The sequence below is a fragment of the Anguilla rostrata genome, chromosome 18, assembly GCF_018555375.3.
Source record: "Anguilla rostrata isolate EN2019 chromosome 18, ASM1855537v3, whole genome shotgun sequence".
Lineage (NCBI taxonomy): Eukaryota > Metazoa > Chordata > Actinopteri > Anguilliformes > Anguillidae > Anguilla > Anguilla rostrata.
The window spans coordinates 26550054-26576510 of NC_057950.1; the positions used below are offsets into that span (position 1 = coordinate 26550054).

Here is a 26457-nt window from a genome sequence, read left to right on the forward strand (position 1 = left end):
GTCATGTGAGTGAATGCTTTGGCAATGTAAGTGTACCCTTACCATGCCAATAAAGCTTATTGAATTGAATTGAATTGAATTGAATTGATAGAGAGAGAGCGAGCGAGAGCAGAGGGGATAGGGAGAGAGAGTGAGAGAGAGAGAGAGAGAGTGAGAGAGAGAGAGACAGAGAGAGAGCGAGCGAGAGCAGAGGGGGATAGGGAGGGAGAGAGAGAGAGAGTGAGAGAGAGAGAGAGAGACAGACAGAGACAGAGAGAGAGCAGAGGGGTTTGGGAGGGAGACAGAGAGAGAGCAGAGGGGGATAGGGAGGGAGAGAGGGAGAGAGTCAGAGAGAGAGACAGAGCGAGCGCAGAGGGTTTTTGGGAGGAGGGGCTCTGCTGGATCAGAGGGGTAAATGGGCTCAGTTGGGAGGAGGGGCTCTGCTGGATCAGAGGGGTAAATGGGCTCAGTTGGGAGGAGGGGCTCTGCTGGATCAGAGGGGTAAATGGGCTCAGTGGGGAGGGGGGCTCTGCTGGATCAGAGGGTAAATGGGCTCAGTCGGGAGGGGGGGCTCTGCTGGATCAGAGGGGTAAATGGGCTCAGTTGGGAGGAGGGGTTCTGTGGATCAGAGGGGTAAATGGGCTCAGTGGGGAGGAGGGGCTCTGCTGGATCAGAGGGGTAAATGGGCTCAGTCGGGAGGGGGGCTCTGCTGGATCAGAGGGGTAAATGGGCTCAGTTGGGAGGAGGGGTTCTGTGGATCAGAGGGGTAAATGGGCTCAGTGGGGAGGGGGGGCTCTCTGGGATCAGAGGGGTAAATGGGCTCAGTTGGGAGGAGGGGCTCTGCTGGATCAGAGGGGTAAATGGGCTCAGTTGGGAGGAGGGGCTCTGCTGGATCAGAGGGGTAAATGGACTCAGTGGGGTGGAGGGGCTCTGCTGGATCAGAGGGGTAAATGGACTCAGTGGGGTGGAGGGGCTCTGCTGGATCAGAGGGGTAAATGGGCTCAGTCGGGAGGGGGGGCTCTGCTGGATCAGAGGGGTAAATGGGCTCAGTCGGGTGGGGGGTTCTGCTGGATCAGAGGGGTAGATGGGCTCAGTTGGGAGGAGGGGCTCTGCTGGATCAGAGGGGTAAATGGGCTCAGTCGGGAGGGGGGGCTCTGCTGGATCAGAGGGGTAAATGGGCTCAGTGGCGCGTCTCTAACGGACTCTGAAGCTCGGGCCCGTTCTCCCCGGGACGCCCCCGGCTCATTCCTCATGAGATCATCCCGGCTTTGGGGGCTCAGCCGTACGGCAGCGGGGCGGAGAGGAGCCCCTGCCTTTCCCACAGCGAACCCCCCCCCCTCGCCCCGCCCCTCACCCCCTCACCCTCGCTGAGGCCGAACAGCGTTCCCCTACACCGCAGCCCCAGCCCCGAATGCCCCAGAGCTACCCCCACTCACCCTCCCCCCTCAACGCCCCCCTCCAGCTCTCTCCTGAACTAGCCTGCCCCAGAACCGAACGCTCTCTCACACCGCCCCGGTGCTGCCCCACACCCTCTCCCCTCAACGCCCCCCTGAGCTCTCTCCTGAACTAGCCTGCCCCAGAACCGAACGCTCTCTCACACCGCCCCGGTGCTACCCCACACCCTCCCTCCTCCACGCCCCCCTCCAGCTCTCTCCTGAACTAGCCTGCCCCAGAACCGAACGCTCTCTCACACCGCCCCGGTGCTGCCCCACACCCTCCCCCCTCCACGCCCCCCTCCAGCTCTCTCCTGAACTAGTCTGCCCCAGAACCGAACGCTCTCTCTCATCGCCCCAGTGCTACCCCACACCCTCCCCCCTCCACGCCCCCTCCAGCTCTCTCCTGAACTAGTCTGCCCCAGAACCGAACGCTCTCTCTCACAAGGCCCAGGTGCTGCCCCACACCCTCCCTCCTCAACGCCCCCCCGAGCTCTCTCCTGAACTAGCCTGCCCCAGAACCGAACGCTCTCTCTCACAAGGCCCTGGTGCTCAGAGCACCAGCTGCAGACGGGCTCTAACCCGGGAGAACCAGCTGCTCCTGGGGAACGGCGCGCTTTCCGTTCCAGCGCAGAGGAAGAGCGGAAGAGACTGCCGCCTAGTGGCTGGAGGACGTACTGCCCTTACTTTAGGGGAGCTGCTCGCCCAGCTCAGCAAGCATGTCCGACTCAATTATCATGAGGACAGAACCATTTGTTTCATTACTTTATACTGTGCACCTTGAACATAGAGCTTTGGGTGCACGAAAAACACATTACAGGCATTCTAGCACACTCTCTTATCCAGAGTGACTGGCTCAAGTTTATTTTTTTACATAGCATTTATATTGCATCCTTTTATACAGTTGGATATATACTGAAGCAATGCAGGTTAAATACCTTGCTCACAGGTACAATGGCAGTGTCCTACCCGGGAATCGAACCTATGACCTTTAGATTACAAGACCAGTACCTTACCCATTATACTGCCACACGGAATAATAAATGATTGCTATTTTTACTGTTACTGCCCTGCCTGCACATAGGAGATGCCCCGCCTCCATAACCATGGGGGGGTGAAGGGGGGTGCGGGGAGGCAGGCACTCACCGATCAGGCAGGTCTTGCCGGTCCACTGTGGGGGACAGCTGCACTTGAACCCGTTGACCAGGTCCTGGCAGGCGCCGCCGTGGGAACAGGGGTTCGGGGTGCAGTCGTCCACATCTGAGAGGGAAAGGAAGGGCGTGGCGTTACCGCGGCGACTGTCACCAGGGGAGGGGAGGGGAGGGGAGGGGGGTAATTTGGACCCCACGCCGCGCCGTGCTTACTGGTGAGGCGGGGAGGGGAGGGGAGGGGAGGGGAGGGGGGGTGATTTGGACCCCAGGTCACGCCGCGCCGTGCTTACTGGTGAGGCGGGGAGGGGAGGGGAGGGGAGGGGAGGGGGGGTGATTTGGACCCCATGTCACGCCGCGCCGTGCTTACTGGTGAGGCAGGAGGGGAGGGGAGGGGAGGGGGTGATTTGGATGCCAAGTCACGCCGCACCGCGCTTACTGGTGAGGCAGGAGGGGCCGCTCCACCCCGCCGCGCACTGGCACTCGAACCCGGAGCTGGTCTCCGCGCAGGTCCCTCCGTTAGCACAGGGGTCCGACAGGCAGGCGCGCTCCGCTGGGGGGGGGGCACACAGGTTTAAGCACAAAGTTCTCACACTGCGGGAGGAGGGGGGGGGGCGTCTCTCCTCCGTTATACCCCCCCTCCCTCTCCCAGACCACCCCAAACTTCCCTAGGTGCATCCAGGAGGGCAGCGGCCCCCAGACCTGGTCTCATTAGCATTAGCCTTGCTCCGGACGGCACCGGCAGGAAATCATTTTTCACGCTGCGCTGAGCTGACCAATGCAGCGAGACTTCCAGCCTACTGCTGGGGAGTCCTGTGCAAAGGAACTGGGCAGGGGTGGGGGGGTGGGGGGGTGGCTAAAGTGTGGGACAGGGGGGTATGCGGCCTGCATTTGGAAGTGTGATCTTCACTTCAAATGAACTAATGATCGGAGATTTGGAAGGGGGGGGGAGGGGAGGGGTTTGATTGGTACAGCTCGCCTGTGCAGCATGACAGTCACTACTCCCCCACCCTACTGCACACACACACACACACACACACACACACATATGCACATGTGCACACACACACATGCACGCGTGCACGCATGCACACACACACACACACACACCTAAATAATAATAAACACACACAATAAAACATTCGTTGCCATGGAATCCTCCCATTAAAAATCTGAAGTCATATTCCAGTTAAGGGCGTCCCCGTCACACAACAGTCAAACAACAGCCAAGCCCCGCCCATCCATCACAGACCAGTCTGACAGATGCAACATGAGTCAGCCATATCAAAGCCTCTGACACAGCTCAGCCCCGCCCCTCATCCCCATTAACATCCCTCACGTACTCAAAAAAAAACACCTTCCCCAGTTTGCCCCACAGGGACGCCACTGTACCCGGGAGCGGACTCTAAAGGCATCTCAGAGCACAGCCAGAACTCACACCCTCAGACGTTCTGTTTCGTTTTGTTTTCTTTCACGCGGAAACAGAAAAGCCGCCGTGCTTTCACTTGGACTCAGGCCAACTAGGCCGTTACTGTACTTCAGACGGATAAGAAAACACCAAAACCACGGGTTTGCAAACGTTCGCCGTTTATTAGGGTACACACACAAAGTGGCCTAAATGAAGGTACGGGGAGTTACAATAGCGGTACATGTCAAATTCAGCGTAAACAAGCGCAAGAGCTCACAGAACTGAAGAGCAGAGCGAAAGGTTCGACTGCGTAGATCACGCTGCATGATTAATAAACCTGAAGGGACGCGCGCGTGCGCGGGTAACAGGTTCCGTGAGCGCGTCTGACTAATCGGGCATGCTGGGCGCCTGGCGGGGGCGGGCACGTACCCCTCTCGCAGTTGACGCCGGAGTAGCCGTCCCGGCAGGAGCAGTGGTACTTGTCGGGCCCCGTGTTGCCGCAGGTGCCCCCGTTTTGGCAGGGCTGGCGCGTCCCGCAGTAGTTCAGGTCTTGGGGGGGGAGCGGAGGTGGGCGTGGCAGGGCAGAGAGAGAGTAAATCCATTATTATTGCCCTACTTCTGTTACTATCCATCCATACATCCATTATCTATGCCCGCTTATCCTGGGCAGGGTCACAGGGGGTGCTGGGTGAGGGGCAGGTGTACACCCTGGACAAGCTGCCAATCTATCGCAGGGCACACACACACCATGCACTCACACATTCGCTCACACACTCATATCTATGGGAAATTTAGTCTCCAATTAGCCGTGGCACCCTACTTCTCTTACTATCATTGTTCCAATTATTGAATGTGTCATTATTATTCAGTATAGCATTTTGTGTCACAATAGACAGTGGGATAGAAGAGATTAAAACAATGGACAATCAAATGATAAAACATTAAAATATATGAAATTATTTCCCTGTTATTATCATTATTGTCACCATTGATGGCAACTGTATTATTACTCAGTAAAGTGTTACTTGAGCATTGAGAATGAGAAAGAAATAAGAGGGGGGGGTGATACGGGGGGTGGCAGGGGGGGCTGTACCTTTGTCGCAGAGCTGCCCGCCCCAGTTGGTGTCGCAGAGGCACTGCCAGGGCTCGATGCAGGTGCCGTGCACGCAGCCCGGGTGAGGGCTGCACTTGTCGCAGAACTGGCCCTGCCAGCCGAACTGGCACCTGCAGGAACGGGGAGCAGGGATGAGCCGCCGCGCCCCACCCGAAAACACACGCCTTCAACAACAACAACAACTACAGCAGCAGCAGCCGGTTCTCACTGAGCGCTCCGCTCCGGAGCGCGTGTGCAGCGCCGTCGACCACAGAGAGAGCCTACGGCCTTCCACTCAGAGGAGAACATGAGGGTGTTCAGAGCATTAAGGGCCTATGGGTCAGATTGAGGCGGTAAATCAGGAAATACACCCTGCCGAGCCACTGAGGAGAGACAGAAACGAGCCACAGACAAACGGAAGACAGGGCCTACCAGCCACTGGGACAACGGTTACGAACACTTAATGATGATGTGCCCTAATGATGATGCGCCCTAATTAAAAAGCTTGCCACTACTGGTCTCACTCCGTACGAGCAAAGCACACCCTGCATTCTATTTCCAGTCAATGCAGCGACACAGGAGAAAAAAGTGAACAGTTTCATGTTAACAAAGGAAAGCATATTTTGAAAAGAGCGCTGATTCCAGCAGGGTCCCTTCTCAGCGGCTGAGGGTAGAAACGGTCTGGGCATGTGCAGACCGCGGCGGCTTCGCGGCTGGGCAGCGCTTCGATTCCCACGGGCTCCGTCACGCGGGATTCAGAAGCAGCTCGGCGCGGAGGGAGACAGCTGGGAGGCGGGGCCTAACCGCCGCGGCCGCTCGGGGGGCGGAGCCTAACCGCCGCGGCCGCTCGGGGGGCGGAGCCTAACCGCTGCGGCGCTCCGTCACATTCCGCGCGTTTGTCACCCACCTCTGGTGAACTTTCACCAGTAAAACGGCAGGATGAGCACCATGTGAGTTTCAAACTGCGAAGCGTGAGCTGCAGTCCACGCTTCAGCTGGAGAGCGGAGGTCTTTTAAAGGGGCAGCAATGAGACAGCAGGCCTGTGACAGACAATAAAGACTGGCTAGTGGCTGAACAGCTTAGCAACATGTACAGCTGGAGAAGGGGAGGGGAGGGGGGGCAACCCTTTTTTGAGGTCAGGAGTTAACGCTGTGTACAGAATGATAACCTTCCCCAATAGAGCCAGTGAAGAAAGCCCTAATATGCTAATATTGACTTTGAGGGCTTTACTCAAACAGCAGAAAAGCAGAGCTGGTGGACGGTGCTCGACGGTGAGTTTGCGTCTGCAAGTGCTCCGGGGGGGGGGAAGGGGGGGAGGGGGGGGAGTCCTGGCGACACAGGAGACTCCGTCTGCACTCGCTCATAAAAGAGGAAGGAAAGGCAGGAAGGGCGAAAAGAAAAGTGTACTGGCCAGTCCGGCACTGAGGCTCTCTGAGCCAGGGAGGGAACCGCCATCCGCTGGCTTTTCCGCGACTCCATCCCCACCTGCAGGAGGCGCCGACGCGCTGAGCCACGCTGAGGTAAAAAAAGGCGCCTGCGGTAGGCTGGCGGGGAAACGCGCGCGAGCGGAACACTCGTGCGCGCTGACTGGGACCCAGCGCGCGAGCGACAGGCAGCTCCACGCCGTGAAAGCTGCGCCGTAAGCAAATAAGAGCGTCTGATTGGTCCGGACACCGTGTGAGAGGGGGCCTGGGTGCGCAGGGAAGAACTCCGCTTGTTATTCCCACATGCGACACGCCACAGCTTCCTCTAGGGCACTACCGAGCGTGTGAAACCAGGCCCTGAACTCCTGCTATAGACGCGCTCCACTTCCTGTTATTTGTTATCACTTGACTGCGCGCATCATCTTTGTAAGAAGGCCATTCAACAAGTTTCGATGAGGGAGTTTTATTCCCTGCCCCCCCTTTCATTTGTTTGACTCTGAAGCGCACGGGTCTTTTGTTCGAGGATCGACTCCTCTGGCAGCGCACCACCGACGTGCGTGAAGATGACCGGGTGAAAAGCCTCTCTTTGGCAAGGAAGTGGCGCAGAAATCAGCACGACAGACTTCCTGCGGCGCAGGCCCCGGCTCGTCCCCCCCCCCGCTCAGCCCCAATAACGAGCAACGGCAAGAAGTCGTTGGCAAAAACAAGGGCTGCCCCCCCCCCCCCAATCCTGAAGAATAGGGTTAAACGAGGTCGTCCGATAAAGGAGGCGTTCTGGCGTCAGCGAATCAAAGTGGGGGAACGAAAAAAAAGTGAAAATGTACTCTCGATGCAAAACAACCAAACAAACGAGAAATCTCAAAGCCAGCTCCTGAGTTTCGAAAGTCCCGACAGCTCACTCTCTCTCTCTGTCTCTGTCTCTCTCTCTCTCTCTTGAAAAGGTTTCCCCCATTGACCCAAAAAGGTTTTTATCCTGGGTTTCCCATACAGTTGCAGACAGAGGGCGAAGTTAACTTTGTTTTGGGGAAGGCAAAAATGGCAATTTACCTGAGCCGTAAAACCATGGTTGAACGGGGGGATGCACAAGATACGGTAGCTGTGGTCAGGGGCATGATTAAGGCCAGAGTCATGGTAGAGTTCAGGTACTACAAGGCCATGTGGACATTAGAAGTTTTTAAGAGTGTATGGGGCTATAGGGGAGCAGTATGCTCAGTGGAGGAAGGAGAGCTTCTGTTTGCTGAGGGCATTGGGTGACTGAGTAGGGGCGGTTTTTATTTTTTTTAATTTTTTTGTCTTTGGTTTTGTTCACTTAAGTGAATTTTTGGTCAAGTGATGTGTAAAAATTGGGTTTTGAAATATAAAGGATTGTTAAAATTCAATTCTCTCTCTCTCTCTGTCTCTCTCTCTCTCTCTGCCTCTGTACGGGTGATGGAGTCGGGGGAAGCTGCTGGCCGGGCGTAGCCTTTTCCCAGCTGCAGCGCGCTAACGCAGACGCCGCTCCGGGCGGAACCGGAGAGTTCTGCTTCTCGTTGTTTTTCGTGGCCAGGAGGAGAGGGACATCAGAGCGCGGCAAGAGAGCCGGACTCATCGTTGTCTTCGGAGAAGGCCCCGGCCCTGCTATTAGGCGCTCGGCATTCTGGGGCTCGGGGCGCACTTTCTAAGACACCCTTTCCCTGTTCTCCGCGTGGCCCTGGGGGCGGGGGGGCGGGGGGGCCAATGCCACCAACGAAACATCCGGATTCCCGCCTCACGGCCAAGCGGCCAGCACCAACAGCAGAAAAGCTTCGCTGCTCAGAACGGACGGCAAGGAACCGCGTTGGTTCTGGGGCGCCGTGGAGACGGACCGCTCGACCGCCCCTCTCTGAACGTCCTCTGGCACCACTTGAGAAGTACAATAAAACCCCTGCCCGTCACAGCGGGCATTCCGAGACAGCGCTTCACGGACTGTCCGCCCCTCCCGGCTGCTGGCATCGAATATCAGAATGAAATAAATGCAGTGCAAAACATGTGCGTTTACTTGCAATCTCCAGGCAGTTTGCAGGATCCGTGCTCCGCGTTGCAGCCCTGTCGGCAGATAGCTGGAGAACGGGAGAAGGGAGGGAGGGAGAGGGAGAGAGGGAGGGAGAGAGAAAAGAAGAAAGCAGGAAAGAGAAAGTCAGCATTTTTGCCAGCTCCTCCGTCCCTTTTACCGTGTACCCCAACCCGCCCCCCGCCCCCCGCCCCCCACCCCCCATCTCACTCGTGGGAATGTAGGCCCACTAATCTCCTGGTGCAGTAATCCTACAAAATCCAAGATTTATCTGGACCCTCCAATTATCCTGCATGATCCAGGCTTGGGTAGGCGGTGCCTCACAATCACAAATCCATCAGTTCAGTTTACAATACAGCCCAACACTATTAACGGGACAGACAGACAGACATACAGACAGACAATATGCTGCTGTAAGGCCTCTGCACTATTAACAGCGGACAGACAGACAGACAGACAATATGCTGCTGTAAGGCCTCTGCACTATTAACAGTGGACAGACAGACAGACAGACAGTGAGTTGGTGAAAGGCCTCTTTGTCACAGGGAGAAGCAGCCAAATTACCCATGATGCATTTGAAACGTCAGCATCAGGCTCTCTGCTCCCTCGACTAGGCCTTTTGTCCAGCACTCTGACGTCTGACTCACTGAATCTCTCTCACTGGCTGAATCTCTGATATCTGACTCACTGAATCTCCCTCACTGCCTGAATCTCTGATGTCTGACTCACTGAATCTGTTTCACAGGCTGAATCTCTGATATCTGACTCACTGAATCTCTCTCACTGGCTGAATCTCTGATGTCTGACTCACTGAATCTCCCTCACTGCCTGTATGTCTGATGTCTGAATCACTGAATCTCTCTCGCTGGCTGAATCTCCCTCACTGGCTGAATCCCCGGTGCTGACTCTGGGACTCGGGCCGCGTACCCGTGTTGCAGTCTGGGCCGGCCCAGCCCTCCAGGCAGGTCTTGTTGCCGTTGTGGTCGCAGGCGTAGTGGCCGAAGAACTCGTCGCGCGGGCGGCAGAACTTGTTGCAGCCGATGCCGTAGTAGTGCTCGTCGCAGGTGACGCGGATCTGGTACTGGAACTGGCCCACCTGCCCGTTGTGCTTCAGGGTGTGCCACGGCCGGTTGGGGTTGATCATGCCGGAGTGGACGGCCTTCTCGATGAGCTCGCCCCCTGCGGGTCGGACAGGCACACCGCGCCCGTGTGAGAGGAGGAGGAGCCCGGCGCGTACCGGACACCGCACTGACCGATTCCTCGAACAATGAGGCTGTCGGATCTTTAAAGGACTCTTTCGCTCTCTCCATTCATCTCTCTTTTCTCTCTCTCTCAGTTCAGGTAAAATCTGCTTCAGTAGCATGACTGACAGAACAGTGTACACAAGTCCTCCACAGCGAATAGTCAAAACAAAACTGTTTTTTGACAATAATACATTCATCAAATAAGAATAATCACACCAATGGTAATATGACATAAAATCATAACAATAGACACATGGAGATAATGTTATCATTAATGCATTCATGCTTTCAGATTCATGTTTGGAGCACACGACGAGTTCTCTGACATTCAGTCCTCAGCTTTGAGTGGCATTCTGCTTTCTAATACTAGCCTTCTCAGACCCTCGCTCCTTCTTTACAGAAGGCAAGACAGAGCTGCAGGTGTAAGTTAGACAGTAAAACAATCCACAGTTCATTAGGCACCATGTCTGATCCACAAGTAGCTAACATTTCGACCGTGCTTTTCGCATAGCTCTGAAAGCACAGCAAACCTGCTGAGCTGCTTTGTCCCTTTGCCCTTGAATACAAACTTATGTCTCATAAAACTTTTTTTTTTTCTGAAGATTATTTTGGAGTGTGTCCAATTTTTCCATTTTAGCCCTGGGTTTGTTTTGAGGACAAGCACCCAGAAAAAGGACACACACACAGACAGACAGACAGACACACACACACACACACACACACACCTGACATGACCACTCTATATATATGCTGCCCATGAGCCGTGTAGCCTTTAGAACAGATTCTCTCCCCGCTGGGCCCGGTGCCAGATCACCTCGTCAGGTGCCAGACGCCTCAGGGGCTCCGCAGACAGCGCTCTGGCCCTGGCACACCAGCCTCGGAGTGGATTTAGCGCCTCCGACTCTCGCTTTTTAACAGATTTTTAAAAACGGCAACAGGCCCCTGCCTTCCCAGAAGAGCCTCCCTCCTCAGTCGTTTGAGCACTCCTGACTCCCCGCCAAACCCAGAACCGGGTCGCCCCGGAGGGTGGGTCACCGCCGTTTCCTGTGCTGTCCCCGAGCGCCCGACAGACCGCGACACCCCCCCCCTCGCCCGCTGACTGCGTTTACAAAAAACAGAGGGCCGAAACGCAGCAGGCGATCGCATTTTCACGTCAGCCCGGAATGCAGAGCCGCTCCGCGACATTTCGCCGTCGGGCTGCGGCGCGCGTCCGGGGCCGGGTCACGCCCCCTCGCTACCCGCCGCCGGGGAGATGCTTGAACCGCCGGGGGGGTGGAGCTCGCCAAATATCCCGGAGCTCCCTCGCAAATAAACGCGCGAGCCCGTTAGCAAACAGCGCTGTTGCGTTAGCGGGACAGGAGGGCCGGTCTGGACTCAGAGCGGCCTTTCATCTCCGCCGTGGCACAGGAGAGGGACGTTGCAGGCAAATTGCATCAGGGGCCCGAAGCGCAGCGTGGCCAAAAAACCCCTCCGGACCGGGGTGGGTTTTCCCGCAAAAAACACCACCGTGTTATTCTGTCAGCTCCAGAATACCCCGCTCAGCAGTTCATACGCCAGCTGATCGGAATATATATTCATATGCAAACAGAGTGACAGCAGTGAGTCACAGCTTGAGGTTTTTCTCTTTTTTTTAAATAAAAGAAAAGCCTATTCCGGTTAACGTTACCTCACTACACACTGGCGGGCTGTAACGGTGAAAGCGGATAGCCCTTTGGTTGCACGGAAAGCCAGGGAACATGTGGCTCACTGGAGCCCCGCTGAGGCAGCGCAGCCAGTGTTTGACAGATCTGCGGTATGCTTCACTACTGACCTTTTGGGGAACAAAAAAAGGAAGGAACTTCAACCTTACGATCTTGACCGAATAATGACAATCTTTACCATAAGTGCAGTAATCTAAAGTATGGCTCTCTGATTTTGGCTTTATTACAGTACAGCTGTCAGTGTGATGGTGCTCAAGCCCAGAGGTCTTAAAGAAACACGCACGCACACACACACACACCTACACACACACACACACACACACGCACACACACACACACACACACACACGCACACACGCACACACGCACACACGCACACACACACACGCACACACGCACACACACACACGCACGCACACACACACACGCACACATGCATGTGCAAAGTGCTTTTCACACCCACGCACTAATGGCTCTCCGGAGGACAAATACAGCGAAAGAGGAGGAGGAGGAGAAGACGAAGACGAAGCGGAGAAGCGGAGGACCTTCACTTCACTGCGAACGAATCGGGAGACAATGCAGCGAGCCCGGCGTGACCCACGAGAGCTCAGGTCACTTCCAGCTCACACACACACTAAAAACAGCAGCTTAGCACATTCCTTCCCCTGATTAGAGCGCATGCCCGACCCTTCCCAAAACCCCCCCCCCCCCCCCCACCTTGTGTGTGTGTGGGGCCAGACCTCCCGCGCCAGCCGTATTAGGAAACGCACGGCATGCTGGGAAGGGCCGTCAGGCCGAGGGCCGCGCGGGCAGGAAGGTCAGGGCCCCACAGCTGCACGCACTTCCCCTCTCGGACCGCACGGCCGCGCGACCCGGGGCTAGCACCTGCCGCTAGCCCTCAAGCGTACACTAACATTTTTATAAGCGCACGAGAGCCCCCCCAACCCCCCTCCTCCCTCCTCCCGTCAGGGCCACCTGTCATCACGCTCTCTTTAGCTCCTCGACATGGGTACCGGCGGCATCCTCTCTTCAGGGGGGAGAAGGCAAGAAAAATAAACGTCCATTTCTGGCCGAGCTGCTCCTGAGGCGAACAATGCCGTTTCCTAGACGGGGGTCCCCCCCCCCCCCCCCCCCCACTCCCCCAACGACCTTCGACCCACAGAACATACCACAGCCCCGATAACCGAGGCGAGAGAGCGACGCTGGCGCGTTCGGCCCTCCGCACGCAGCGCTACACCCTTCCTCTATTCTCTTCCTCTTTTCCCGCCAAAATTAGCGAGCCGCTCGTCAGGAGACAGCGAGCTCCCAGCGCACAGACAGGCGAGCGGATACTCACTGGCCCCGGCCGTCTCGTTGCTGTCCAAGGCTTCCACTATCAGCGTGAAGGACCTCTGTGGGGGGTGGGGGAGAAAGAAAGGACGCGGGTCAGTGCAACAGGCAAGAAACGACGAAAAAGAAAAAAAAAGGACATGAAAGGCCACCACATATCGCTAGCGGCTTTATCGTTCTGCTCCAAGGCTGCCCCCCCCCCCCCTCCCCACATACCCACCCACCCCCCCACCGAGGGCAGGATCCATTCCCTGCACGTGCAGGTCTGCTCCTGGACCATAAACCCACTCCACAGATCCCACACGCAAGAAAAAAAACCCAGCAGCCCGGTTTCCTGGCCAGCTGGGTGATTATTTGCCTATTTCTGATCTAATCGGATTAACTGGGAAAAGCAGACGTGTCAGGGCTAGGGCTGGGTGGGCGGGGGGGGGGGGTAAGGGAGTAACAAGTGTAACCAACGTGCCTCGATATTGTTCCGTGTTCCATGTTGCCACCATCAGGTACTGTAAGCTGTCCGTTTTTTTGTTGTTTTTTAAAATCATTCTACTGTGACAAACCCGGCTCATCCTGTTCAGCCTCCACGCACACAAACGTGAATTTCATCTTTTTAAGATACATCATCGGGAGGTGGTTCTGGGCAAGCTTTTCCTTAAAGCGCGTGGTAAACAACACCACCTGATGCATGTCCGTCCCACATCCAACTGCACATTAAAAAGAAACTGCTGATGCTGGTTTCTTTCATATGACTAATGCAAGATTAGCTCTATGAGTCGAGACTTCTGACAGGGCGCACAGTTCATCTCTCATTCGAGCGATAACGTAAACAGATCGATGGGCGGTTAGCAAACGAGCACATCTGATTTAAAAAAAACACAGATAGCAGCTCGCTATCTCACTGCCGCAGGTCCCTTCAGCGAAACTGCACTCGCTGCCTCCTGGGATACTCCCATGTGACTAACTGTCAGGTGCTGAATTCCAGAAAGGACATTCTAACAGCCACCACCTCTCCCCCTGGACAGAGAAACCAATGCTGGTGAATATTCCCTTCCCAGAATTCAGTGGGGGTGGAGTCTGGGCAGGTTGCAGCTCAGACCCAGGGCAGGGTGGTTAGAGTGGGGGGGAGGGGGGGGGTATCAGACCCTGGGCAGGGTGGTTACAGTGTGGGGGAAGGAGGGGCTCAGACCCAGGGCAGGGTGGTTACACTGGGGTGGGGGGTGGGGGGGGTGGAGGCAGGGGCTCTGACCCTGTGTCGGGTGGTTAAAGTGGGGGGGGAGGGGGGGGGATTTCAGACCCTGGGCAGGGTGGTTACAGTGTGGGGGAAGGGGGGCTCAGACCCTGGGCAGGGTGGTTACATTGGGGTGGGTGGGGAGGGCTCTGACCCTGTGTCGGGTGGTTAAGTGGGGGGGCGAGGGGGGGTGGATTCAGACCCTGGGCAGGGTGGTTACAGTGTGGGGAAGGGGGGGCTCAGACCCTGGGCAGGGTGGTTACACTGGGGTGGGGGGTGGGGGGGGGGGGGCTCTGACCCTGTGTCGGGTGGTTAAAGTGGGGGGGGGAGGGGGGTGGATTTCAGACCCTGGGCAGGGAGAAGCCTCTGGAGACTCTTTCCTTTTATTCCAGCAGCTCTTTGAAATGCCACCGTGGCTCTCACCGCTATCAGGTAACTGACAGAAGAGAGCTGTGTGTGTGTGTGTGTGTGTGTGTGTGTGTGTGTGTGTGTGTGTGTGTTGCGTGTGAGTGGTGTGTGTGTGTGTGTGGTGTGTGTGTGTGTGAGTGTGTGTGTGTGTGTGTGTGTGTTTGTGTGTGTGTTTGTGTGTGTGTGTGTGTGTGTGTGTGTGTGTGTGTGTGTGTGTGTGTTTGTGTGTGTGTGTGTGTGAGCGTGTGTGTGCGCATGTGCATCTGTGTGTGTGTTTATGGCTGCATGTGCATCTGTGGGTGTGTTTATGGCTGTGCCAGCTCGCCTGTATGCATGTATGTGTGCACGTATGTGTGTGTGTGTGTGTGTGTCTGCCGTGGCAGTCTCCACACACACCACCTACTTGCCACATTCACACACTCACTCCTCTTGTTGCGCAGCTCAATGGAATTCTCTGCAGTAATGAGGCCAGACGCCATCCCCTTCCCACTGGCCACTGGGGCTTGGAGCCCTGCCAGCCCCCCCTCCCCCTGGTCTGGGAGCTTGGAGAACTGCCAGCCCCCCCCGGTCCGGGAGCTTGGAGCCCTGCCAGAACCCCCCACACCCCCCACAACCCCCCCACCCCTCCTCCTCCCGGTCCTTGTCACTCCCCGGCCTCCTGTCCAGACGGACAGGACACCCCTACGAGACCGTCCCTGCTTTCCCAACTCCAGCCTCTCCTGATGTAACCTCACACAGCTTCATTTAACACTGGACATGCTGCCACCCTTAACACCGGACACGTTAAGAGTTCTAATTGAAACAGTTAGCTATAGCAGCAGCTCTTAGCCCTCAAAGCACAGAGCGTTAATGCTCCTGTTCTATAGTTGTCCCTGCTCCTATAAACCTATTGAAGACGCTAACGTGCTCTGTTTCATTAGCAGCTCTGTATATGGCCGTCTGTTAAATGGACGTATTGTAGCACAAAATTGTAATGGAGTTCGTTTTTTGGCAGCTCAGAATCCCGCTGCAGGACCAGAACGCCGCGGTACTCTCCCTCTGTGAAGGACTCCCAACACGGGCCAGCCGCACCGCGAGACCGAAAGCCGCGTCACCCAACCGCCGAACGGCGGTGTTGCCCGTCCTTCCCGGCGGCTCGGCTCGAACCCGCGCCGCGACAAGCCCGAGGGCGGCCCGCCAAAACGCTTCCCAAAGAAAGGGTAAGGCTGCTATCGCCGCGTTAGCGCTTAGCCGGCTCGGCTGGACGGCGGGCCGAAAGGCCTGGGCCCCAGACGCCCGCCTCTGCTTTCGTTTCTCAAACGTTTCCCAACCCGGCTGAGCAGGGCGACGGCTTCGCTCGCTGATAACTGTGGGAAAGCGCTTCAGACAGAAAAGTGAGTCTGGACAAGTCCGGACATGAAACCGGTGTCTTTTGTTGAAAGGGAACTGGCAAACTACCTGGATGTCAACAGAACAGGGCACACGCCTCAAAAAATGATCTTCTTTTGAAAATCTTCTTTCTTTCTTTTTTTTTTTTTTTAAATAGAAACACTATGTTCTCTTTCTGTCGACTGAAATGAACACCGGCCTCGCTTTAGAAAGCAGAAACGGGATAGTTCATGCATTTACGAGCCTGACAAAGAGCCCGTTAAACGCAAAGCCCCGTCAGTAACCGTGGAAAGTAAACAGAAGCCGCAGGTTTTTCCAATTAATCTCACTCCATAATTCACGATCCGGTTATCAGTTGTGAATACCTTTGCCCCCCCCCCCTCCCCAGTTCAGTTTTCCCATGCTTGCTGCTGACCCTCGCCCCTCTTTACACCCCCACCGCCCCCCCTCCCCCGCCACCGCTAACACAACGCAGCTACACATCTTTATCGCGGGGTCTAGACGACTCCGTCCAGCGCACAGACACAATCTGATAAAGAGCAGCAGCGGGCCTGAAAACCAGGCCATCGCTCAGTTTGGGCTGGCAGAGAGAGCTCAGAAATACCCTCTGCCGTTTTTCCCGCTTAAAACCGGCCAGAAAGCAGAGCAACGAACGACAAACAAACGACAAAAAACCGCATCAACCGCCACAGCGGCTCCCCGTCAGCGACGGTCTGAACACAGCAGCGAACCCCAGGCCCCCTGTTACTTAATTTAAAAATACGGCTCGTTCTCCACACAAGGGCTGCTGGCTGCAGCGGTGCTCTCTGGCCGGCCGGCTAACACAAAGCAGGCACAGGCAGCTACGCGTGCAGCGTCGCTCACAACCAAGGACAGGAGGAAAGGGATCCGATCGAAAAAGTGCAAGTTCCCGCCCCCCTGAAAGCTGTGTCACCAGCGAAGACCTTTCACTCATTCCGCCAGATCACAGCTCCACATCTGCAGGAATGCCCTTGTTAGCGCACCCCCCCCCCCACTTCCCACCCCCCCCCCTCCTCCTCCCCCAGGGCCTATCCACAGGGGAAGAGCACAATCCCAATCTCTTTGGGACTGTGCTCCAGCGGGGTGGAAAGGAACGCCTTGTTTGCCTGGAGATTTCGATCAAAAACAGGGGAGAGAGAGAGAGAGATAAGGAAGACTTCCAGCACATTTCAGGCCAAGTCTGTCTCTGGACTCCACTGAAAGGGATAAGTAGGGCCTTCCTGATAACAGGCTGTCATCGCTCATTTCCCCCCGCCGAGCGCCTGAGCAGCATTCGCTAATCCCCTGTCACAGCAGAACCAACCGGAGCCATTTGTAATAAAACAAAAACACACACGGCTATCAATCAACCGCTAGCCCAAACGCGCTTTGGCGCTCCACTTTCGCTGACAAAGGTAACGAATTAGGAAAGCACTTCAGAAAAGAAAAGCGAGATAAAAATAATAAGCTCGTAATAAAAAACTTGTACATCATCTTGTCTACTGAAATCAGAAGGGATAAATTGCCACACAGGAGCACTATTACTTTCAAAGGATTTGGATGTTGATTGCACTGGCAGGGAATATTATCTATGGTTAATGGTTTGTTACCAGCTACTGGACTGTTGCCTAAAATGGCACATCCGAATAACTTAATGAATTCAACGCCTGAACAGGAAAGATAGATAACATTTTTCCGCCACTTTTTCTCATGGAGTTTTATCCTTGCATTTAACCATTACACTTACACTACATTACAGGCATTTAGCAGATGCTCTTATCCAGAGCGACTTACACAACTTTGTTTACACAGCATTTACATTGCATCCATTTATACAGCTGGATATACACTGAAGCAATGCAGGTTGAGTATCTTGCTCAAGGGTACAACGGCAGTGTCCTACCTGGGAATCAAACTCATGACCTTTAGGTTACAAGATCAAAGACCGGGTCTACAGTGGGAGGAACACACACCTGTTCTCCCTCCTTCTCTACGTGTTCTCTGTGATTAACACAAGGCAAAAGAGAGCAGCCTAAAAGCAGTCGCTCGTTAAACAAGGCCAGCACTCGACCTCGCTGATCTTTTGGGAGCAGCGAGCGGCCGTTCTGCGGACGTGCGCTACGCCCAAGCGGCCATTATGTGGGGTCAGGCCGGGGATTGCCTGGGAGCCCATCTCTGCTGAGTCTGGCACTGCTTCCTGCTGCTTGTCCCTTTTTCTGCTCCGACCCCCATTATGTCCCCTAATCCTCATTGTAGCCGCTTCGGGCACGCCATTGTTCTTGCTTAATTTTTTTTAGCCGTGACCGATTTTTTTTGCCTGTCCCGAACTGCGCATTAAGGGGAGGGCGCGCGAGTCGGACCGATCGCTCACTCGCCCCCCGCCCCCACCACAAAAAAGGGGAGCTTCGCATTTTCGAGCGGTAAAGCGGAAACGCGCCCCGCTCTGACGCGGATCGCCAGACTCGCTCGCGAAGAGGCCGGCGAGCTCCGCAGCTTCCGCGCGCCCCGGTGCGCGACCCCGCGGCGCCGCTAGCCGCGCGGGCCGCTGCCGGCTCGCCAGGCTTAAATGCGAAATAGCTGGCGCTCGGCGGAGCGTGACGCTCACAAAAGGCCCGGCGTGAACAAGAGGCTTCCCCGCTGGCTGTGAGCAGCTGGGCCGAGCGGAGAGAGAGAGAGAGAGAGAGAGAGAGAGCGAGCCTCGGAGGGAGCCAACGCCAGCCGCACGGCCCCGCCATCTGTCCGCGGCCGCCAACGAATTCAGGAAGTGCACTGACTGATACGCATCGCATGGCTCCCGACTATTTCGTCCAGACAGAAGAGGACCGTGGTATAAAAGCGGTCAGTTCACAGTGTGGATAACTGCCACGGCCCTTAAAAAATGTCTGGAGAAGACTGTGCTATACGTACAGACATATCCAGTGAACGACAATATGTATCTATGATCTGTATTGTAGTTAAAGGTTGGAGCAAGTTTAACTTACATTTATTACTATGGTGATGTCACACAGACACTTACTGGTGTGACAATGTTGCTAATTCAACTCAGGTGGATCCACTTACAATGCAAGTCGCTTTGGATAAGAGCATAAGCTCAATCAATGCATATAATGTATTCATATTGCTAATAAATAAATATGTTCTCTCATATTTCTGCTTTAACATCTGGTTAGGTGGCGCCATACATCGTGCCATTCATTTGCACATTTAACACCCCTACACTGGACTGAAACCTTGCATGCACTAGACCGTGAAACGTATGATAAATATATTGCCAATATATCTTCACAGTACCCGTCTTGCACACGGCTTTGCAGGTTCAGTAATGAGATGCATCTTATGAACATTTACATAAGAAACATGCTTTTTATTTCTTTAAAGTAATAACAATCTGTACCTCAAAAGAAAGTAATAAACTCTGAGGTAAGTTGATCACGATGAGCAGATCCACGTCTGTGATTAGACACGTTCATCATGAGCTGGTCCAATGATGAAACGGTTAATCAGCTGGCTTTACATATGAACAGACATAACGAGCAGGATACACCAGTTTCGCCCACCAGCGTGCAAGAAGGAACCTCGCCCTCCCACAGGGCGACACGTTTTTTGTGTAGCATGGGAACCGTGTCCACAAAGCTGTTCGTGCTCAGCTTAAACAGCACTGCATTTTATCCAATCAGGGTGTCCCAAAATGCTTTTGACATTTGTGCAGGCAGAACACCGCCCACTGTACTTGTTCTACAGGAGTCGGCCACGTGAAAGCCATTTGTGCAATCGTGCAAAAATATGTTCCTCACGTCCAACACACGCATGATGCACTGCCAATGCTCGGACTGATAAACAGATAATACTGCCTTTTTGTCCATCCCATTGCAATTATGCTGGCGCTGTAACAATATAGCCTACTATTCACCCAGCATATGGAAAAAGCTGCTAATATCTTTTGATACAATACTTGTATTATACTTAATATATCAATAAATAAACAAATTATTTATGCATGCAAACAGTGTATAAGCACACTGTAAAACGCTTGACTCCCCAAACCATGACCCATGTGACCAAAATGCCAAAACAACTGGTCAGATTAACTGTAAAGCAGTGCTGTGTGATAAACATATCAGCGGCCTACTCTAGTGTGCCTGTTAAAGTAACCGGGGCTGTCTATCCACCGCGGAGGCTATTGATGTCCTCAGAAACAGCAGAGGAATCACCTCGCACGTCTGAGGCTAAAATAACCCCAATGAAACCGGAGACGGGCGCGTCGGCATGCCGCCCGGGCTTCGCCTATCCGCCATGCGGAAAACGGCACAGAGCAGCGGCCTGCCCTCCCCTCCGCCATGCTTCACCCGCCACGCGGCCCAATGCCAACTCTCCGGCTGGTCGTCTCAAAAACCTTCCCTTCCCCGGCAAGAATAAAAACTAATACTGTTGCACATTCACTTTACTTTCAATTCCCTCTTTCTTTGCTGAGGAAAGGGTTAAACGTGTTTTTTTTAGAAGGAGCAGAACAGTGGGCTCCCCAAACGGGCCCAGTCACGACAGGTGCATCATCCTCTTCCTGCGTCAGGCCTCCTGCTCTTCACCTAGCAACTCAAACTTCCAATCACGCGGTCCCATTTAGGCCAGCCACCTCCACACATACTGTATATCTAAGCACAGAGAAACCACATAATCTAAAAAGCAGAAATGTAACAATGTGCCCAAGAAGATAAATTGTAAAGCGGAAAACATGATATCATTATTATTATTGATATAACCCCCTCCCTTTCAAATTCAAATATGTGCAACTTAGCTGAAATAAAACCTCCTGCCCAAATTGCAGGGTAGAAATCTAACAGGACATGGAGTATGCAAGGTAACAGTGTCATTAAGTCAAATTAGCCATTTTTTCAGCACATAAATATTACAAGTCAAGAGAGGGGGCAGTATGCATTTTAAAGTAAACGGGTACTGGGGTAACTGTATCGATGTGATCTGTTTGCCATGGACGTTCCGGATACATCTATTCAGATACAACAGTATATTGGATTTACCCAATACAGCCATTTTACGCACGTCAGTTGTTTTATTGAACCGGAAGCACGACAATGCATTTAGAAGTGAGAGTGAAAATAGGTGCGTCAGTTGCGCAATAAAGCAGTGTAAATATGTCTGAGCCCGTGAGGAAGTTGCAACGTATGGGAAATTATATTGTCTATTTTAAGCCGTGTCTGTGGTGGTGACGAAAACTATGGTCTGTGGAAGGTGAACAGATGGTCAAAACAAAGCATGGACAGGCCAAGCGTCCAGAGATCTAGTACTCCATTATGTTGAATCATATCAAACGCTAAGACTTCAAAGTACAGAACGGTTCACGCTGTTCCTCGGCACTGTATGTTAAATATTTAAAGTGGATAAGGATAACCCAATTTTTTTGCACTGGCTATCCTGCGGATCCTTTACAGCGTTTGCACATTCGACTAGAAGCACTGTAGCTGCAAAAATAAAACAAACGCTGACATCCTTGAACCCAACTTCCTTGGCAGAATTCCAGTACCACAGTTTGGAGCGCGAGCAAAAGAAACGTCAGCAAGCATTAACCTCAGTTTAGCATTCTCTACAATAGAATAACAAGGGCGGATTCATTCACATCTGAACTTGTTTTTTAATCACGATATCAGGGGATGCATTTATTATGAAGGGTTAAAAAAACGTGCTTTGCTGTCTCATAAAACTCGTTTTATAATGTAGCAAATGGTTAAATCTTGACAGAGTGCCCAGTAAACAATTCGTTTATAGCCCCGAGCAAGCTCATCTGTTTTCTTTTCATTCTAATTTAAATGATAACGGCAGTAAATAATAGGTATTTAACTAAAATGAATTAGTACTCGGTGACTAGTTAACAGAATTTACGTTTCACTGGTTGATTTCACACTATTAAACCATTTAGGCGCTCCAGCATCCCCTGTCATTCAGTGGATTAGCCACAAATAAGAAAATCACAATATATGTGGCCTATTTTTAAAATAGTTACCTAATGGCCAACATATGTTCTGTGTCCACAGGAACTGCACGAAGCAAGGTGAATGGCTAAATGTGTGATCTCAGAGTAACAGAAATGTGTGTGCAAAGATTTGTAGATTACCTGCAGCGCCTTAAATCAACCGCAATAGCCTACTGTCAGACAGTATGCAAGAAGTGACACTCACTTGGACGTGCACTTCGGCTAATTTACAGATCCATTTTCGTGTCGTAGACATGCATTCATTTCCCAAAGGGAGCGGGAACTGCGCTGTATCCCGTTTCCTTTTTTCCCCGTTTTTGATTCGCAAAGTAAATTAATAGAATGGCTTGAACATTTAGCCTTGTTCCGGTAACAAGTAGCACGTGGGTTGGAAACACTTTAGAGACTGAAAGTAAATAAAGCAAGTGACCACAAAGTAATGCGAGCGGGTCTCATAATCAGATATTCATTTCCATTCCATTATTGAAAGCGTTACGTTTTGGTGGGAAGAATGTGCATAGTTCACTCACCGGCCAAGCGAAGCTGAACGGCAAAACTATCCTGGATTTCTCTTTCCTCGGTGTGTTTTTCAAAGAAAATGTATTCCCTCCGATGACAGGCGTAGATCCCGACCCAAAGCTGCACGGTCCCGCAGCAGACACCCTGGACTGGTATTCCTTCAGACAAACTTTAAAATAAGTATCGCACTCATCCCTTGAGCATTTGCGGTCCGCAGGATTCCGCGAGCCATCGCAGCACAGCCCGTTCTGCAGTTCACCGTTGACATTCTGCATCGATAATATCTGCAACTCGAAGTGTCCGGACGATTCCGACACCTGTTAAAAAGCAGTGAATTCCGATGATTGATACATTGAACGAATAAATAAATAAATAAATAAATAAATAAATAAATAAAGCGCACAATTTCACAAACAAGCCCATGGGCGCCTCGGCGCTTGAGTTTTAACTGTAAATTGTCAAATGCAGCAGTTGATAGCTGGTAGTTTTCTCCCCCAGATATTTCTTAGAAAGTTTAATCCAAAAGCGAGTACCAAGTGTACACATCCATTGATTAAAACGAGATACATGTTTACAGAAATGTAGATGAGAGCAAAAAAACAGTCAAATGCAACCTGCGCTGCAAATGCATCTAGCTAAACATAGTAAATCGTTCAATAAGAAAAAGCACAATGCAGATAAAGTGCCAAATATCCTTTGTACCATGTTGTCTCCTACAAATAAAGTTTCCACATACCTTTGCTCGTAGGCACAGCAGCAAGGCATGTAAGGAAAACGCAGCAAAAAAAGAACTCCGTCTCCGAATCATGCCTCCTTCTTTATGATATTGCCGCTCGCTTTGAAACTAAAAGTCTGGCCGACACACGGCTCTAATATTCTCCAATTTGAACATGCACGGTGGAGAACAAAGCTTTGTCAGTAGATCAGATTTCAAATATAAAGCAGCCTGTCTCCCTTCGCGTTTCTACTTTTCTGCGACTATTGCGATTATTGTTCTTAGTCTGTTTCCCCCCACAAATCAGCTGCGAAACAACGCGCACGAGCTGAGAAAGCGCAGTCTGTGAGTGACTGTTCCATCGATACAAGTTCTAGGAGTGGGGGTGGCAAAACTTGGGTCTCTTTAATATTCACGAGAGAGGTCGGCCGACAGTGACTCCACCCTTTCTCTGAGTTATGTCTTCCACAGGGATCGGTCATAAAAGAAATTAACCGCAAGATAATGGTAATGTAAACACCTTGCGGATAATGTGATATATTGTCCCACGATGTAATCACTTTGCACTCCTACTCATGCATGTATTGCGATGTGTGTAGCCTATAAGTCAGTTCTTTCAAAGGAACAACTTGAAGATAAATAATCCATCCAATGGTTTCTACAAAACAAATATAAACTGTGGTTTTATTTAAGTAGCCTATTGACGACATATCAGTGCGCAGTGGGGTAAAATATCTCTACCAGCAGTTTGTAGGACAAACATTCAAACAAACAAACATAGACAGACAGGCGCGCGCACACACACCCACACACACACACATAGCTGAGCAGGTTGGAGTGGGCTATTCACCAAGATGTGGCTATTCACCAACGGCCTGACATCACAAGGAAAACTCATATCTTATGTGTGGTCTTCTAATGTCTGTTCAGCCTTTTTATATGTGCCCTTGAAGAGCCATGTTGCTTTATGCGACAAAACTAAAAGAGTATGAGTACAATGTAATTCCGGAACAACCAGTCTAGCCTACAGACTAAGGATGGCTCTTCTACCTGCACGGACAGTAGGGTAATAAAAAATTGCAGCTGTAGGCCTATCGGAATTTAATATGTGACGATGAATATGTCAAAAAATGAAACGACGATACCCCCAGTTTTAATGTTTTTCAACGTAATGTTCTGAAATTATACGCATAAGACACATAAGACCTTAGATCAGCATTACCTAAATCATTGTTTAGTTCTAAATAATTTAATTAAGGAGTGTTACCAAATATCTGGGTGGAAATTAACCTAATTCTGGCTGACCTATAAATTGGACTCCACAAGTGTATCGTGCGTATATTGTTGCGTGTTTTTCTAAAAATAACTACATTTAAAAACATGATTTTAATAGCGGTACTTCCAGAGAAGTTTTTCTCATGCATTCCTCACGTTGGATATTTCCGAAGTTAACAGAATAGTGTGTCCCTGAGTGGTCACGATGCCGAGAGTGCACCGCGCCCATCATCACATGCCCCCTCGTGGACACGGGGTAACCGCGCCCAGGTTCACTGCATCGTGTCAACACTTGTGCACACAACATAAGAAGGACTCCGTCCAGGTAAGCTTTATCATAAAAGCCTCCAACACCCAGTTATGCAGTTACGTAGTGACTCATCAGCAAACAACTGTTTTGCAATATGCCTTCAGCCTCAAAAGATTCTGCACCAATCACAACATCTCAGCTGTACTCACCTACCGGTAATAAGTACATTACTTTTTTACCCAGCCTCCCACCCCGACCCCCCCCCCCCCCCCCCGGCCCACATTCATTGGGGTTGTGGTGCACCACTGGGAGATGTTTGGGGATGTGGGGGGATTTGATGATATGAGGTTTTAGTTGAGGACATTAAGCCAGTGAGTGAGATTATACACAAGTCTCTGATCTGAGAAAGGTTTTCATGACACTGTAAGCCGAGCATTAACCCACTGCTATGAAAGTGGTTATATGCCAAGCAGATTCGGATATAGTAAAACAGTTGGTTGTTCTTGCAATTGGTTTAATCTTTTTTGCCATCGAGAGACGCTTGTGTATTTTGGGAAGTTCTTCGTAATAGGGTTTATTGGCTTTTCCTTTTTAATATTAGTCAAAATGAGCATCTGTGTGTTTGGGCTGAAGCGTGGTAAACGTCAGACAGATGTCAGTTTCTCTTCTCCATCGAAACAGAAAGAATCTCATACTCCCTAAAGGCCACCGTTTTCACTGTTTACTCCCAAACGAGGAGAGCTTTGAATGTGTTTGAGGAGAAGTCCATCTAATGAAGACTTCTGTTTATTTTAGTTTTTAATGTAATGGGTTTTTAAATGGCCATTTTTTCTCTTTGCTTGTCACTTTACTGTGAATTGCTTTGGGAGGTTGCATTTTGGGAAGGAACGCATTGTAACAACAAACAAAAAAAACAGCATTAAATCTTCATCTGGGCAATAGTACCGTGTGCAACAGAAACGTGGCTGAAGTTGCCTTTGTTAATGGGACGCACTTTTTCATATCCTTCTTGGTTTTCTGTGTCTTATGGTGATTATTGTCTTTTAGCACTTGCACTTGCAACAAACTGGCACTGTTTTTCATTTGGTATTCATCATGCCTTCTAAATAACAAAGCAATGCATCAGCGTCAATACATTTTTTTCTTCTGGTGTCCTCCTTTTGAAAAACCTTTTCTGGCTGGTCTTCTGTCTGTAGATGGCAGTGGCAGCTGACTGGCTATTGTTAACTGTGCAAAGATGAACACATGCCCTTTTGAACTGAGCACTGACGGGGTCTTACTTTTTCTATAGAGATTTACTTGTGGATGTGGTTAACAGATTGAATCTTGGTATTTTGTATAGCGACATTAAGCCTTTTCTGGCATTTTTTTGTTTTTGTTTGTTTTTACAGCTCCATTGCAGTAAATTCACCGTTGGGGAAACTAAAGAGTGTACTATGATCACCGAATCGCTCTTTTGCCCATTAACAGTGAGTCCTGGCTTCTGACCTGCGGGCCTGTATATTTGGGTGTATTTCCTGTATGTGAAAGGCTTTGGGAAGGCCTTTGCCCACTCCTCTGGCAGGGAAACATTCCTTGCCCCTAGCCTTCTCATGTTACTCACTGCATTCAATGTGCACTTTTCTGGTGTAATTGGGGTTAATCGTGGAAGAGTCTTAACTCTTAAGAGACAAAAGGCAGCGTTCGTACAGTCATACTGTACACTCATCTACACTTTGCTGGTTGAATTCTTCACCGGTTGGGTTGGCAGTTGGGGTTTGGCAGTTGGAGGTTGGGGATTGGGGGTTGGCGGTTAGGGGGCGGGGTATTGACCTGCTCCATGCAGTGCAGAGCCTGAGGTTCCTGTCCCAATTCTGCAGCACTGTAGCCACTGTTATAGTCACAGCAGTGGCTTTACTGGCAATCAGTTGTCAAGGTCGTAAACTTA

General features: G+C 51.9%; 1 protein-coding gene across 1 annotated transcript in view; it reads right to left on the reverse strand.

Moving 5' to 3' along the window:
- jag1b (jagged canonical Notch ligand 1b) overlaps window positions 1–23390 on the reverse strand; it is a 37747-nt gene extending 14357 nt beyond the window's left edge. Inside the window, exons 1-9 of the mRNA XM_064317238.1 lie at window positions 23027–23390; window positions 22302–22607; window positions 12795–12849; window positions 9442–9693; window positions 8503–8563; window positions 5062–5192; window positions 4398–4517; window positions 3000–3113; window positions 2559–2672 (exon numbers count right to left, since the gene is read on the reverse strand). Coding sequence (XP_064173308.1) covers window positions 2559–2672; window positions 3000–3113; window positions 4398–4517; window positions 5062–5192; window positions 8503–8563; window positions 9442–9693; window positions 12795–12849; window positions 22302–22607; window positions 23027–23098 — 1225 coding nt within the window. The 5' untranslated portion in view covers window positions 23099–23390. The remainder of the gene's footprint in view (window positions 1–2558; window positions 2673–2999; window positions 3114–4397; window positions 4518–5061; window positions 5193–8502; window positions 8564–9441; window positions 9694–12794; window positions 12850–22301; window positions 22608–23026) is intronic.
- Window positions 23391–26457: the final 3067 nt, after the last annotated feature.